The following is a 15,635-nucleotide window of genomic DNA, read 5'->3' as shown; positions in this document are numbered from 1 at the left end:
AATATTTTCATAACTTTTGTGATTATAAATCAATATTTAACTACTGGAGTGACACCTCTGTCATGGCCCGAGGGGCTCTGTATCTCTTTCATCAGCACTAAACCACTTTGAGGAGTGCGGCAGTAACCCTGCTACACAAAACAACTACTAATGTGCAGACTGCTTAACGGCATACATCACTTCCCTCTTTACCCTTTCGTTATAAAGAAGTAAGTCAATACGTCTTAATTTCCCTGGAAGACTGTATATTTGTGCAGGGTTGATTTCAGGCAATGCAGCACCTTCCTGCTGGGATTTATATATGTGTGTTTACAATGAAATGATCAAACATGACATTATATGTGTCTGTTTCAAGATTCTAAAGTCATCAACACACCAGTTTTTTACGAGTCGGTGAGGCGGGGTTGAATGCGGTACAAAACCAAAGCTAACTGTTTCTTATTTTCAACATCATCATATCACATTGTGTCGCCACAATTAGATGCACTACCTGATTGCTATTCATGTTTCATACAGTCACTGGAAACAGAAATCTAGATCAATCCAACTGCAGTTGACCAGGAGATAAGCATTTGACCGTGCTATGTGCTGGTCTTCATGGAATATGCGGTTCTTCTTCAGGCAAAACAATGCAGCTTTTGTGCACTGGGGGAGCCAAAATGGACCAAAACTGAAAGGTCTTTAGAAGTGCTTTAAGTCAGAAGTATCTTGTAGGGTTTCCTGTGATAGAAAACGCACATCATGAAAGGAGAAAAAAAATTAATATGGCTTTAAAAATGGTTTTAAAAAATCTAAAAAGCGTTGTTTGCATTTTATCAGCCCACTTGAGGCAAAAATTGGAAGACCACTTTTCTGTGCAATTACAGAACCATGTGTTTTCATGTATTTACCAGCATTGTAAATCCTTCTTGTCCATTTCTAATAGCTCAGGCTAACGCTCATTTGATTGAAAAGTCCTGTATATTAAAAAATTTTTTAATTCATCCTCCCTTTTCCTACTTTAATTTAAGCCTCGACTTTGACTAGCATATTCCTACAATATGATTTGATGTAAACTAACCCATCATTCTGTTTTTATTGTTGCTCTTGAATCCCATTCTCAAGTCTCTTGCAGCCTTTAACAGGTGTTTAGCAGCATTGTCCCAAATGTCCCACCTTTCATCTTTATCAATTTTGACCAATTTCCAAAACCCTACATATAAAAAACTTTCCCTCAACATAGTGCTACCAAAACTGTACTGTGCAGGGTTAGATTCACAAAAAAACATTTTCCATCTGAGACAGAGATATTTATTTTTGCTCTCCTCTAGCAGAGAGGCCTCCTTCCATGTATTGTGTGTCTGCCAATATAGGAGATGGAGCTTATTTATTCACCATGTTTTTAATTATTCAGCTACTCTTCAATAAAAGCCATAGTGAAGCGGACATCTATTGTTTTTTCCAAACTGACTCATTCACCTGAGCTTTGAAACACTGCATCTCCCTAAGAACAGGCCTCTTGGATGTTGTTTGGATGCCTCTGTGATCAAAAATAAATGCTCTTTAGGCTGACAGTTTAAGCAATATATTGGAAGATTTTCCCAATTTATGTTTTCCACAGCTTTTAAAAAGAATCAATGACTTTATTTACATATAGGTTCTTTCCTAAAAAAATGTTTTAACAGGATTTTAAACATTTGTGTCAGATTAAAATGTGAATGTATCACATACAACTCTCAAATACCAGATTTTAGAGAAGTTTAAAAATGAAATCTCACAGTTTTTTAAAAAGTTCCTCAAAAAAAAAAAAAAACGTACCTAAAGCAGGTTTGATGAAATTTTTCATGTGTGCGTTCTTTCTCCTCTGCAATAAATGTAACCACAAAGAAGGCTGTAATCAGCAGAACCTGAACCAAACCTCCCAAATTACTCCTAATTAATGGCCTTCCGACCAGCAGCAAACCTCAGAGCTTTTAAAAATGTCAAACAATAAAAACTCTTGAATCCTTGAATCTCCAGCACAAGCATAAAAGCTGAACAGTCAGTCTCACAGTCATAGTTCTTCGTTTTACTTTGTTCTCTTTATTAGCACAGTGCTGCTTATCGGCTTTTTTATTAAATATATAAAGCCTGATCAAAGCTGTTTTTACCTTGCTGGAATATGGTCCAGGGATGAGCAGTTTCAGTGCTTGACGTTTCAGCTCCATCAGCCGTGTGTTGCAGTTCTCACACCATATCACCCTTTCACTTCCCGGGGAACTTCCACTTCCTGAGGCCGGTGACCCGGTCCCAAAACCCGGGGAACCACCGAGGGAACCTGGTGATCCAGTGCCAATTCCTGGGGAGATGGTTCCAGGAGATCCAGAGAAGGATCCAGGTGATGAGATCCCAGAGCCTGGGGAAGGGGTGCCCGTGGAGCTGGGCATGGAGCCGGCTCCCTCAGGTGTGGGACGAGTGCCAGAACGGGTGTTTTCCTCATAGGCTTTTCGGCACCATGTGTCAGGGAAAAAGGAGGCAGATTTTGTTGGGGAGGAGTCAGACATCTGTGGGCATAGAAGGATAGTTTCACTTTTAGCAAAGACGATATATAGGTTCAAATATGGCATGAGCATAAATGCCAGAGGTTGCTCAGGAACAGGGAAATAATCGAAATGGGGATGTCAATGTGAAAGACTATACAGTAGTATGGGCTGTTTGAAGCTGTTGGCAATTTGCTTGTGAGGCAACAAAAAAAAAAAGCTGTTTCTTTTTCTTGACAAAGCAGAATAGTGTTTTTAATATGTTTGAGACATGAAATAGAAGCTCTATTATCTACTGTATAAACAATCCATGTAGCAGCAAATTTTGATGCTGAATATCTGATATTTGCATCTCTTTCCTTCCAGCAAGCATCCCTAGTCTGATCCTTGGCTGGAATCTTTCTTATGTTCTCCAAAGATATGACTAGATTTTTTCTTGGAACTCCAGCTTCCTCCCACAGTTACAAAACATGTATGTTCGGTTAATTGGTTTTTCAAATGAAGCTAGGTGTTGTGTTGGTTTCTTTGTTGGTCCTGTGATAAACTGGCAACTTGTCCAGGGCCCATCTTGCCTCATGTGTGTAAACTGCTTGAATAATATGACCCCCCTGTGCCTCTAAGCAGGAAAACTGAGCAAAGTAAATTGGTCAGGGGTTGAATATAGATAAGCAATACCACTTTAAGACGGCAATATGCTGACTAAACATGATCAACCTGCCACTTTTTATTGAGGGACTCTAATGAAGTTCAATTATTTATTGGATGCACTGGTCTGTAACTGAACCAAACGGCAGAATAGACCCTGATATTATGACCATGTGCTTTGTTGCATAAATGAGGATAATCTTATAATTCAATTTTCTGTTAGACTGAAAACTGCCACCTCTGTCAGAACCCTACAGCATATTTCTCTTAAAATCAGAATCTGCATTTCAGACCCGAAATGAAACCAGAAGTCAGCATCTTTGCATTTCTACTGCATACAATTACTCTGATGAAAACTAATAACACAAAGACTATTATTGCATAAAGACTCCAAGAAAAGCTATATAAGAGTGAAAAATGATATTAGCATTTGTGAGTGATGCTTGATCAGACCAAGAACACATAGAAGCAGTAACATGTTTGTGAACACTTTTCAATTAGAGATTCTAAAGTGTCTGAAAATGCTCCAATAAAGTAAATACAGATATTCTTTTTCCTGGCCTATTCGCTGTTTCCAGGCCAGAATGGACATATTGTATTTCCAGCAAGTTCTAGTTCTACACTGGGGTCTCCTTCTTCCAGTGGAAATGGTAAAATTCAAATGTAAGCGCTGAGGTTGAATCATCTCATCGGATTCCTTTTGTTGAAATGGCAAAGAGAGAAGATTCAGAAAAAAAAGGTGAGCTCATAACCATGGTCAAGAATGTTAAACAATATCCTGGTGGCAAGGGCATGAAAAGAACAAAGATATGTCCAGAGATACTAGAGGCTCTGAACATTAAGGGGATGTATTGTTGACACACCTCTTTAAAGTCTGGGTTTCATATTTCCTTTTGCAGGACATGTTATTCAGCCGGCATGTTTGGGTAATGACCTTTAGTGCAGGCATGAATGTACTAGAATGACAGTCATTTCTTATCGTTTTGAGCACATGGCTCTGAATCAGAAAATATTGGACAGTTCCCTCCAGGTATTTGGTCTCTGGTTCAAGAGAAGGATTTAATGTAGCTTGGTGTCTTGAAGAGTGACTATAGGTTGGAGAAGGGGCAAATAGCAGAAATTTATTGAGCCATTGTACACTGATCTGATGATGTAAAAGACTGAGCCACATAAAACAGAGAACCAGATTTTTTATGCTGTATTACAGATTTACTAAAATAGTGAGTCCAGGGCCAATAATTCTAAGGCCATAATAAAGCAGCAATGTACACAACCCCTGACAAAAAATATGGAATCACCGGCCTCGGTGGATGTTCATTCAGTTGTTTGATTATGTAGGAAAAAGATTACAGAGATGCTACCAAACTAAAGTCATTTCGAATGGCAACTGCCTGACTTTAAAAAACACTAAAATGAATTAACAAAAATATGGTGGTCAGTAACGATTACTTGTTTAGACCAAGAAGAGGGAAAAAAATTGAATCACTCAATTCTGAGGAAAAAATGATGGAATCACTCTGTAAATTTCCATCCCCAAAACTAACACCTGTATCAAATTAGACCTGCTCGTTAGTCTGCATCTAAAAAGGAGTGATCACAGCTTGGAGAGCTGTTGCACCACTTGGACTGACATGAATCATGGCTCCAACAAGAGAGATGTCATGAAACAAAGGAGAGAATTGTTAAACTCTTAAAAGAGGGTAAATAATCATGCAATGTTGCAAAAAGATGTTGGTTGTTCGGTCAGCTGTGTCTAAAATCTGGGCCAAAAACAAACGACATGCGAAGGCAGACCAAGGAAGATGGCAAAGCATTAAGACAGAAAACTTAAAGCAATATGTCTCAAAAGAAAAACAAATGGGGATCAAATCGGAGGAAACTGGAGTCAAAGTCTGTGACCAAACTAGAAGAAACCGCCTAAAGGAAATGGGTCTTATATACAGAAAAGCTAAACGAAAGCCATCATTAACACCTAAACCGAAACAAACAGGTTACTACAGGCGAAGGAAAAGCAATGGTGGACTGTGGATGACTGGAGGAAAGTCTTATTCAGTGATGAATCTCAAATCTGCATTGGGCAAGGTAATGATGCTAAAACTTTTCTTTAGTACTGTTCCAATAAGATTTATAAGGATGAGTGCCTGAAGAGAACATGCACATTTCCACAGTCATTGATGAAATGGGGCTGCACATCAGGTAAAGGCACTGCTGATGTGGCTGTAAGTAAATCTTCAACAAATGCAAGTTTATGTTGAAATGTTTTACTTTTCTAATCCCATCAATTGAAAGGATGTCTGGGGATGATGAAAAAAAGTTAAAAAGTGAAAAAAGTTTTGAAGATAATAATGCATCTTGCAATAGAGCAAAAACTGAGAAGACATTCATTTAAAACAGACACATAAGGTCAATGCCATGTCCTGTAAATAGTCCAGATCTTGATCCGATTGAAAATCTATTGTGGAAGTTGAAGAAAATTGTCAATGTGAACGCTCCAACCTGCAAAGTTAGACCCAGATTGATGAAGAGTACTGTTTGTCACTCATTAAGCCCATGCTTCAGAGACTGCATGCTGTTAGACAAGCCAGAGGTGGTGCAACAAAATGCTAGTGATCTATGGAGCGTTCTTTTGTTTTTCATGATTCCATCATTTTTTTCCTCAGAATTGAATGATTCCATATTTTTTCCCCATCTACTTGGTCTAAATAAATAACCTTTGCTGTCTACCACATTATTTTTCTTGATTTCCTTTAGTGTTTCTTAAAGCCAGACAGTTGCCATTTGAAATGACTTTAGTTTTGTGTCATGTCTGTGATCTGCCTTTTTCTACAAAATTACACAACTAAATTAATACCCTCCAAGGTTGGTGATTACATATTTTTTGCCAGAGGTTGTAAATGTATAGGAAAGCCCAGTCATTCACTATTTGGAAGGTTTGTATAACTCAACCCAGTGTAGTAAATTTAAGCTAATCAGGCTGTAGATAGAAGGCAGAGACATGGAGTGGGAGTTAGAGAATAACACCTGACTTGGGGTGATAATTAAAGAGATGAAGCTGGTCTTAGTGATGAATTAAAACCCATTGTTGTGACACCATGAGCAGTGAAGTATGCGTGGACACAAATCTAATGAGAGCTGTCATCAGGTTTTATATTTATTAGTGGCTGAGAATTGAACCAGACAACACTCTAGTGTAGCAGGGTGGTGCAGGGACTGAATGGGTAAGCTTTTAGATTTTCCTTCCTTACTCATAAAGAAGCATCAACTCATTTGGAATTTAGAAATAAAAACCTACCCCATGTTTTCTGCTCCGGCTGCTCCTCTCCTTAGTCCCCGATAGGGAAGTCATGTTGGAGGTAAGAGGATGGGGAAGGATGAGGAAGAGGAGGAGGAGTAAAACCTTCTGCCGCTGCTTCACATTCAAAAAAACAAACCAGTGGATCGATTTCAATTAACTAGACGCTCCTGCAGGTCGCTTGAGGTACACCTTACGCCGTGGCCAGATGCATGTGGTAGAGGGGTGATCCCCATTAAGCTGGCAGGGAAACAAAACAGGCTCCTTTGCCTTTTCTTTTTGGTGGAAATTTAAGCACAAATAGTTGAATGGCTGAGAAAAGACGCACAGGTCATGCGGCAGATTGCGCTGCGCGCTGAATGAAATCCCTGCTCAGCGCGCTGGAGTGGCACCGCGCTCAGCCCTGCCTCTCTCCATCAGCTCTCAAGCTCAACGTGTTCAGGTAAACCTGACTCCTCCTGGATGAAGTCCAGCGAGCCGATGAGAAAAATAGAACATGTTCAAAACATTTTAAAATGAACCAGATAAAAAAAAAAACAGCTTAGCAACATTAGTCTGCCCCTCGCTCATGAGACTTTAAATGGACTCATGCGCACCCTCCTGTTGACTTCCCTTCAGCCCGCACTCTGCTGCAGCAGCGATGGACTGAGGAGCGCGACTCACATCTGGATGAGGGCGGGGCCAACCTGCCCCTCATCCACCTCAGGCCAATCACACATCCAAAGGTTCCATATATATATATATATATATATATATATATATATATATATATATATATACAGAGACTTCAGTTGCCTAGGGGACCCCGACCCAGGGGCGGAGCTAGATGAGGGGCCAGGTAGGGGTGGCCAATGATTGGGTGACCATAGCCATCCCTACCATTTTTTCCCCTCTGGGCTGGTTATACTTCTGCAGCAGTGTGTCACAGTGAGCTTGACGCAGACATTTCTGATTTATGCTCAATATTGAAGCATGGACTGTGCTACACGCTTTGGGTTTAGATATGGCCGAGGCAAAGAGGAAGTGGGGGCGAGTTAAGTCCCACAACGGAGGGACATGACAGCGAAAAAGAGCGGGGATCCATTTGGAAAAAGGGTCCCAGCATTCTCGCGCACCTCGATCTTCTGGCTGGTCAAAATTCACGAGTTGTTTTCTGCAATTTCGATCATAAAAACAAAACAAGCCAGCCTCCTGTCTACGGCACTGTCTGCAGTCAGTCATAATTTGGAAGAGATGCAGCGGAGTGCCTGTGGAGGGGGCGGGGATGGATTTTTGTTCACTGCGACACCTACGCAGGGGACCTAGTTTCAAAGTATAAATCAGCCTTAATACAGATGGTGGCAGCAGTAATACTCTCAAGTGGAATTTTCAAAACATTTACATTTTTTATATATTAATTACTTGACAACGAAGTTAGTTATGCACATCAGTAGAACAACATTAAAGATGATAATTCATGCTGTTTTCAGAACTATATTTTGTGTTATAGGGGTAAAGAGAAAATTATGTGTCTATGAATGTCATCTAGGTGTCTTCAGTGAAATCATAAATAAATATTTTAATAAAAACGTAATAGTCAATTTGTGTATATATTAGCACTTGTAAATATCAATTTTATGCAGAATAATTGTTGATAAAAGTAGATAAGTAATGACAAAGGAAGAGATGTTTGCCCCAGAATTCAAACCTTGTATCCACTATACGTTTTATCTAAAAAGTTCGGATGTTGAAATATATGTGTCTATTTGTTAGCACAGGCTGTAGGCAAGTATAGCTTGTCTTTATTTAGAGAATATTGATGTTGTGCTTGTTGATTTTCCTGTTGCAATAGTATAGATTGACCCTGAGGTTCTGGCGCCTATCCACTTTCGCCCCCCCCTCAGTGTACATTGGTTAGTTCTTGGCCACCCTTATAAAAATGTTCTGGCTACGCCTCTGCCCTGACCTCTTAGGGGCCCAATTGTAGATTAGGACGTCTCTTTGCAGATGTAATGGTGTGAAAAATTTCTCTTACACCCACCTGTTTCTACTTTGGGTTGACCATACCTTATTTATACCCCAACATATGGCAAATTTCAACATGATGGTGAGCCGTTTAAACACGACACCAATAGCAAAGCATACAGTGGTACTTTTAATTACTATGTTAATAACTATGTATAGTTCATTAGACTGTTGGTAAAAAAAAAAACTCTTATAATATGTTTCAAACCACAATAAAGATCTTAAAGAACAATGTATTTTAGTTTTTTTTTTTACATTACGGCTTGGAATTATGGGTAATCCAGAGCGTAGAGCATAGATTAAAATCATAACCTTTACGTCACCTGATTAAATGGCTGCCAAGCCAGCTAGGCCTAAAACACAGGGTGGAGTAAATAACAGATGAACAGGTGTCATATATATATGTATATATATATAGTATAAATATAATGTATAAAAAGTTCTGTATTTTAAATGTAACTGACCTTCAAAGAGGCCCGAAAATCAACTAGTGTTGCCTAAATTTCCATATTATTATAACTTAAGTCACAAGTATTTCACTGTTGTGTAATGGACTCCAGAGTTAATGTCAGTTATGCACCCAAACCTTCTTTTGTACGTATTCTCATGATCCCAGTTTGTGAAGCCTCATATAACTGTAGGTGAATGAATCTTAATTGATTTACATTCTCCTCCATTCAGAAGCTCACCATAATAAGCAGTAACACAGTGCCCTCTGCTGGTAAATAAGTTGTATTGCAAAATGTAACAAAATAAGGACTGTGTTTTAAAAAATCCTTTATAAAGCCAAACGTCAAACTTGTTTAAAAAAAATGGTCAGATCGTCTCTGTAATGAAATATATAAAATATTACTTTAATCCAGAGATGTACATTTTAAAATATGACTTCTTTAAAATATGACAAGCGACTAAAATTAGTTTATTCTTCAGGGTGGCTGGGCAATCCCTTAGAGCGGAGGTCTTCAACAGGGGTCCGCGACCCTTAGGGGGTCCGCAGAGGTTCTGCATGGGGGTCGAAAGGTTTTGGTTGATTAAACTTTTTGTTATATTCCCCCTTGCAATTTTCTCCACTAATTAAAATGTCTTTAAATCCACATTAACGTGAATTCAACACACTGTAGTAAACAGACAATTGAAGGCATAAGATGTCTTTCTGTCATCAGTGCACACATTCAGCGACACACACAGGAGCTCTTTCAAGCTGGGCACCATTTCATTCACAACACCTGTCCCATCAATGAGAATCAGAATCAGAAATACTTTAATAATCCCAGGGCGAAATTACTTTCGTTACATTACTCCATATGTAATAGAGTGACTATAGGACTTGTTTGATATAACACAATTTCATACATTATATATAATTAGGGGGTCCCCACTCCATCTCGCCATCAGTTTAGGGGTCCTTAGCCTTCTGTTTCTCTCATTAGTGATTCTATTTAATACTGATTTTTGTACCTTATATAAACCTCTTCCTTTCTTATCTTCGTTCCATCTCTTTTGCCATTTTTCAATTTCTTTACTCTTATAAGTGATTCAGTTTTCCCTTTCCCAAAAGGAATTGTAATTGCTATTGTTCCCTCTAAAGCCCTTTTTGCTAGTATATCTCCTTTTTCATTGTCTTTTACACCTTCATGTGCTGGAGCCCAACATAACCAAATATCAATACCACCCCTATATAATCTAAATAGACCGTGATGGGTTTTTAATATTAAATCTTTTCTATAATTTCCTTCTCCCTGAATGCTTTCTAAAGCTGCTCTGGAATCTGTACAGACCACCATCCTGTCTTGTCTAACCTCCTCTATCCATTGTAAGCTTAGTATAACTGCCACCATTTCTGCTGGGTTTCTAAACTTTCTTTCTTTCTTTCTTCTTCTTCTTCTTATGGGGTTTTATGGCGGTTGGCAGGCTTGTGAATTGTGCATTACCGCCACCAACTGATATGGAGTAAAGCAAGAAAACAGAAAACGATTCACCCAAAAAAAAAAAAAAAAAAAAAAAAAAAAAAAAAAAAAAAAAAAAAAAAAAAAAAAAAAAACCTGTGTAACTTAAACCAACATAATACTAAATCACATTTGCCCATATAATTTTAATTTACTCTAGGTCATCTTAACTCTGCCAGTTTCTGATGGTCCCATCGGTCCTCCCATCATACTTCCAACCATCTCCCAGTTCAAATCTTTAATGTCCAGGTATTTTTCTGCAGCCTTCACTATTATTTTGATTTTTTCCGTTTTTTTTTGTTGTCTGTGCAGTACAATTAATTACTTCTACCATGAAAAGAACAAAATTTGTCTTTTTAACAATAAGTGAGTCTTCATCAATTTTTTGATTCTCTAGAGGTTTGGAATTTGCCGTGTGTTGAACTGTAGGTTTGGGTTTTTCTGACTGAGATGGGATCCTTTTTGCAGCTTCAGCGTAGGTTATTCCGAGCTCAAATTTCATTTTTTTAATTTCCTCAGACCTTTTGCTTGCTTCACAGCCGCGATAGGCAGCAGTATGTTCTCCACCACAATTACAGCATTTTATTATAGCTTCTTTTCCACATTTTCCGTACTCATGTTCTCCTGCACACCTTCCACACCTCTGTTTCCCTTTACAAACTGCTGCAATGTGACCGAATTTTTGGCATTTGAAACATCTCAATGGTGGAGGATTGTAGATTTTGACATTATAGCTTATGTAACCGATGAATACTTTGCTTGGTAATTGCTCTTCCTCAAATTTAATTAGCACTGATAAACTGTCAGATCTTTCTCCGTTTCTTGTTGTTTTTAACCGTTTTACTTCTTTTACTTTTGCACCGCTTATGTTTTCCAGAATCTCTTTTTCAGAAATTTTTAGAGGAACTCCTCCAATGACTCCCCTGCTGATCTTTTTGTTCTCCATTAGGCTGCACTGAACTCTTATCCCGTCAATTTTGTTGATCCGTATTGCTTTGCCTTGCTGGGCGCTGTCTCTGCAGTTAATTAGCAGGTCTCCACTGTACAGAATTCTGGCACCTCTGACTTCTCCGACAAGTTTATTGATGGTTTTTGTTAAGTGAACCGGATTCCAATTTGTAAAAGAGTCTGCCTGATTAACGACTTTGAATATGACTTTGAATTCATTTTGTTGTGCTGTGGAATGTATGGAATGATCATCACTGGATTGTTCTGAACTAGATTCCCCTTGAACTGATCTCTGTTTTTTCCGCTTTTTCTCATTTTTTGATGTTGCTATCTTCCAACCTTCATTGTCACTATTTCCCTCTTCCATCCCACAAGAATCGCTTCCTGTTTCCTCACTACTCACGGCCCAAGACATTTCTCCATAAGCAGCTTCAAAACACGCGCCATGCACCAAACGACCATCCACATGCCTTCTTTCTTTCTTTCTTTCTTTCTTTCTTCTTGTTTAATGGCGGTTGACAAGCAACTTATTGGTGTGCATTACCGCCACCTACTGGTAAGGAGTGTGGATCAGGACGCAACCTAAAAAAAAAAAACTAAATCCTTTCTATCAGTTTAGTTTTCTTAAGAAATCTTAATAAATGACGTAAATATTCAGAAGAGGAGCAATATCCCAACATATCTGATATTTTTAATTGTAACTTATTCTTTAGAAGTCGATATTCTAATTTCCTTCTCTCCTCAGAGTACTTTGGACAAAACAACAAAACATGTTCTACTGTCTCTTTTTGAAAACAAAATTCACAATTTCCTGATGGATGTCTTCCCATTATAAATAATGTACTGTTTAAGCCTGTATGACCAAAACGTAACCTGGATATGATATTATCTTCTTTTCTACTTCTTCCTGTTCCCCTCATTACCCCAACTTTCCTTTGAATGCTATAAAGCCATCTACCAGTTCTTCCCTCCTCCCACTGCTTCTGCCATCTTTCCTTAACCTTTTGTTTTATAATAGATTTTATCTCCTCTTTACTAAATGGAATCAGTATCTCAATGCAACTGTTTTTTGAAGCTTGTTTTGCATATCTGTCTGCCAATTCATTTCCTATTACTCCTATATGAGATGGAACCCATGTAAAAATGACAATTAATCCCATGGTCTGAATTCTATAAAGTATTAACTGAATCTCCAATAGAAGGTCTGGTCTACTATTGGAATGATTATTTTTAATTGAATATAATGATGAGCTTGAATCAGAGCAAATTAAACTTCTTAGAGGACGAACATCTTCAATCCAACTCAAAGCCAAAATAATTCCCATCCCTTTCCCCTGTAAACACTGATACGTCATCAGAAATCCTCTTACATTTTTTAATATTAAATTCTGGGACGATAAATGACACCCCATTGTTGTTACTTAGGCTTTTAGATGCATCTGTATACACTTGAACATAACCAAAATATTTATTTTCTATATATGATTGGACTGAGCGAGATTCTGAAAAATTTCCTTTTTCCCTCTTCTTAAACAACGATAAGTCCACAATGATTTCATTAAATAGAGATGGATGAACCAATGGCAGAGGAACTGTATCACTCATTTTTATGGATGATAACTGAAAATTTTTAACATCATTTTCTATCTCCCAACCAAAGGATTTTAAAGTCTTTTTCCCTTTTTCCCAACTAGGTTTTAAAATTTCTTGACATGGATGGTTTTTATAATGACCCTTTAAATAACTCCAGTAAGATAATCTTAACTGTAATCTTCTAAGATAAAGTGGTATTTCCCCCATTTCAACTAACAGAGCTGAGATCGGAGTTGTTCTGATGGCTCCTGTACACAACCTCAAAGCTTGAAACTGAATAATATCTAATTTTTTAAGAAGTGTTTCTGGTGCTGATCCAAATGCCAGACTGCCATAATCTAATACAGATCTTATTAAACCCGTATATATTGATTTTAACGCTTTCCTCTCAGCGCCCCACTCTCTCCCCACCAAACACCTCATAACATTTAAAACTCTTTTACACTTGTCTACTACTTTTTGAATATGACTACTCCAGGTCAGTTTTTCATCCATCCACAAACCCAGAAACTTAAACTCCTTTACTCTTTCTAAATCATGTTTATACAAATACAATTTTAAATCACTAGATACTTTCTTCCTAGTGAAAAATAAAGTCTTTGTCTTATCTATTGAAATTTTAAAACCCCAATTATATGACCACTCTTCTATACTATAAATTGCTTCTTGTAATTTTTTAACTATAAATTTCAAGTTCTTACCTCTCTTCCAGATTGCTCCATCATCAGCAAATAATGAACAACCCATCCCACTCTCTAACTTATCAAACATATCATTAATCATAATAGAGAAAAACAAAGGACTCACAATACTTCCTTGAGGTGTTCCGTTTTCAACAAAATATTTTTCTGACAATTGTTGACCTATTCTTACTTGTATAGATCTATTATGTAAGAAATCTTTTATCCAATTAAACATTGATCCTCTAACCCCCATTTTTCTTAATTTAATTAAAAAACCTTCTTTCCACATCATATCATAGGCTTTCTCTATGTCGAAGAAGACAGCCACCACACTCTCCTTATTAACTTGTCCTTTTCTGATTTCATGTTCTAAACACAAAACAGGGTCCATAGTACTTCTACCTTTTCTGAATCCACTCTGAAATTTTGACAAAAACCCCTTTTTCTCCACAAAATAACTCAGCCTTTCATTTATCATTCTTTCCATTATTTTGCATATATGTGATGTCAAAGCAATAGGCCTATAGCTTGTAGGATTTGACTTCTCTTTCCCTGGTTTTAAAATTGGAACTATAATTGCTTCCTTCCATGCCACAGGTAAATAACCCTCTTCCCATATCTTATTAAAGAAATCTAATAATATCTTTTTAGATGAATTACTAAGTTTTTTAATCATAATATAAGAGATATTGCCTTTTCCTGGAGAAGAAATTTTTGTTTTCCTTAAAGAGTTGTTCAATTCAAATAATGAAAAGGAATTATTCAATAGATCATTATATTCTGTATCTACTTCTAATAAATTACTATTTTCCTTAATAATAGAAGCTCTTTTCCTTATTTCTTCTATATTTAAGTTTTTGCTACTATGTATTCCAACAAATTTCCTACCCAGCATATTTGCCTTGTCCTCATCATTTAGAGCCATTTCATCTCCATTCTTAAGAACTGGATAACCATATTCCCTTCTAATTCCATTCATTCGTTTAATCATTCCCCAGATTTTTGAAATATTTGTTTCCCTTCCTATTGAATTACAGAAATTTCCCCAAGAAACCCTTTTAGCACTTTTTACTGTTCTTTTAACCAAAGCTTGTGACTTTTTATATGCCAACAAATTCTCAAAATTTTGATTTCTCTTTAACAGTCTAAAAGCTTTATTTCTAGATTTAATTGCCAAATCACATTCCTTTGTCCACCATGGAACTATTTTTCTCTTATATTTTCCTTTTTTCTTTTGAATCGTTCCTTGGGCCGCTCCTAAAATAGCTTCGCAGATAGAAGAATTTATGCTATCTATATCCAAATTTAAATTAACCTTTAGCATTTTTCCATCACTTATTATTTTATATTTTTCCCAATCAACATTTTTAAAATTTAATTTTTCTATATTTTTATTAACAACTTTCTCTATTTCTAAACCGATTTCAATAACAATAGGATAATGATCACTTCCTAATGTTGATTCTTTTAAAACTTTCCAATTACTAATCCCAGCAAAATTCGCTGATACTAGAGTTAGATCTAGCGCTGATTCATTTCCATTTCTAATATCAATTCTTGTCCCTTCTCCATTATTAATACAGACCAATTGTTTCTTATCCATTATTTGTTCTATTTCTAAACTTCTTCTTCTTATGAGATTTTATGGCGGTTGGCAAACTTGTGAAATGTGCATTACCGCCACCAACTGATATGGAGTAAAGCAAGGAAACAGGAAACGATTCACCCCCCCCAAAAAAAAAAAAAAAAAAAAAAAAAAAAAATACAATAAAATAACCTGTGTAACTTAAACCCACATAATACTAAATTATACTAAATTACATTTGCCCGTATAATTTTAATTTACTCTAGGTCATCGTACCTCTGCCAGTTTCTGATGGTCCCATTGGTCTTTCCATCATGCTTCCAACCATCTCCCAGTTCATATCTTTAACATCCAGATATTTTTCTGCAGCCTTCACTATTATTTTGATTTTTTCTGTTTTTTTTGTCGTCTGAGCAGTACAATTAATCACTTCCACCATGA

General features: G+C 37.1%; 1 protein-coding gene across 1 annotated transcript; it reads right to left on the bottom strand.

Annotated features, from left to right (window-relative positions):
• Positions 1–228: 228 nt before the first annotated feature.
• Positions 229–7,061, bottom strand: LOC119787309 (kinesin-like protein KIF26B). The gene is made up of 3 exons (XM_038291099.1): positions 6,436–7,061; positions 2,130–2,522; positions 229–720 (listed from the first exon to the last, which is right to left on the bottom strand). The coding sequence occupies exons 1-3, from the start codon at positions 6,487–6,489 to the stop codon at positions 682–684; spliced, it is 486 nt and encodes a 161-aa protein (XP_038147027.1). The 5' UTR covers positions 6,490–7,061; the 3' UTR covers positions 229–681.
• Between the last annotated feature and the right edge of the window lie 8,574 nt (positions 7,062–15,635).

Source organism: Cyprinodon tularosa, unplaced genomic scaffold (genome assembly GCF_016077235.1).
Source record: "Cyprinodon tularosa strain WSP-4 unplaced genomic scaffold, ASM1607723v1 ctg293, whole genome shotgun sequence".
Taxonomy (NCBI): domain Eukaryota; kingdom Metazoa; phylum Chordata; class Actinopteri; order Cyprinodontiformes; family Cyprinodontidae; genus Cyprinodon; species Cyprinodon tularosa.
This window is presented reverse-complemented; position numbering and strand designations above follow the sequence as displayed.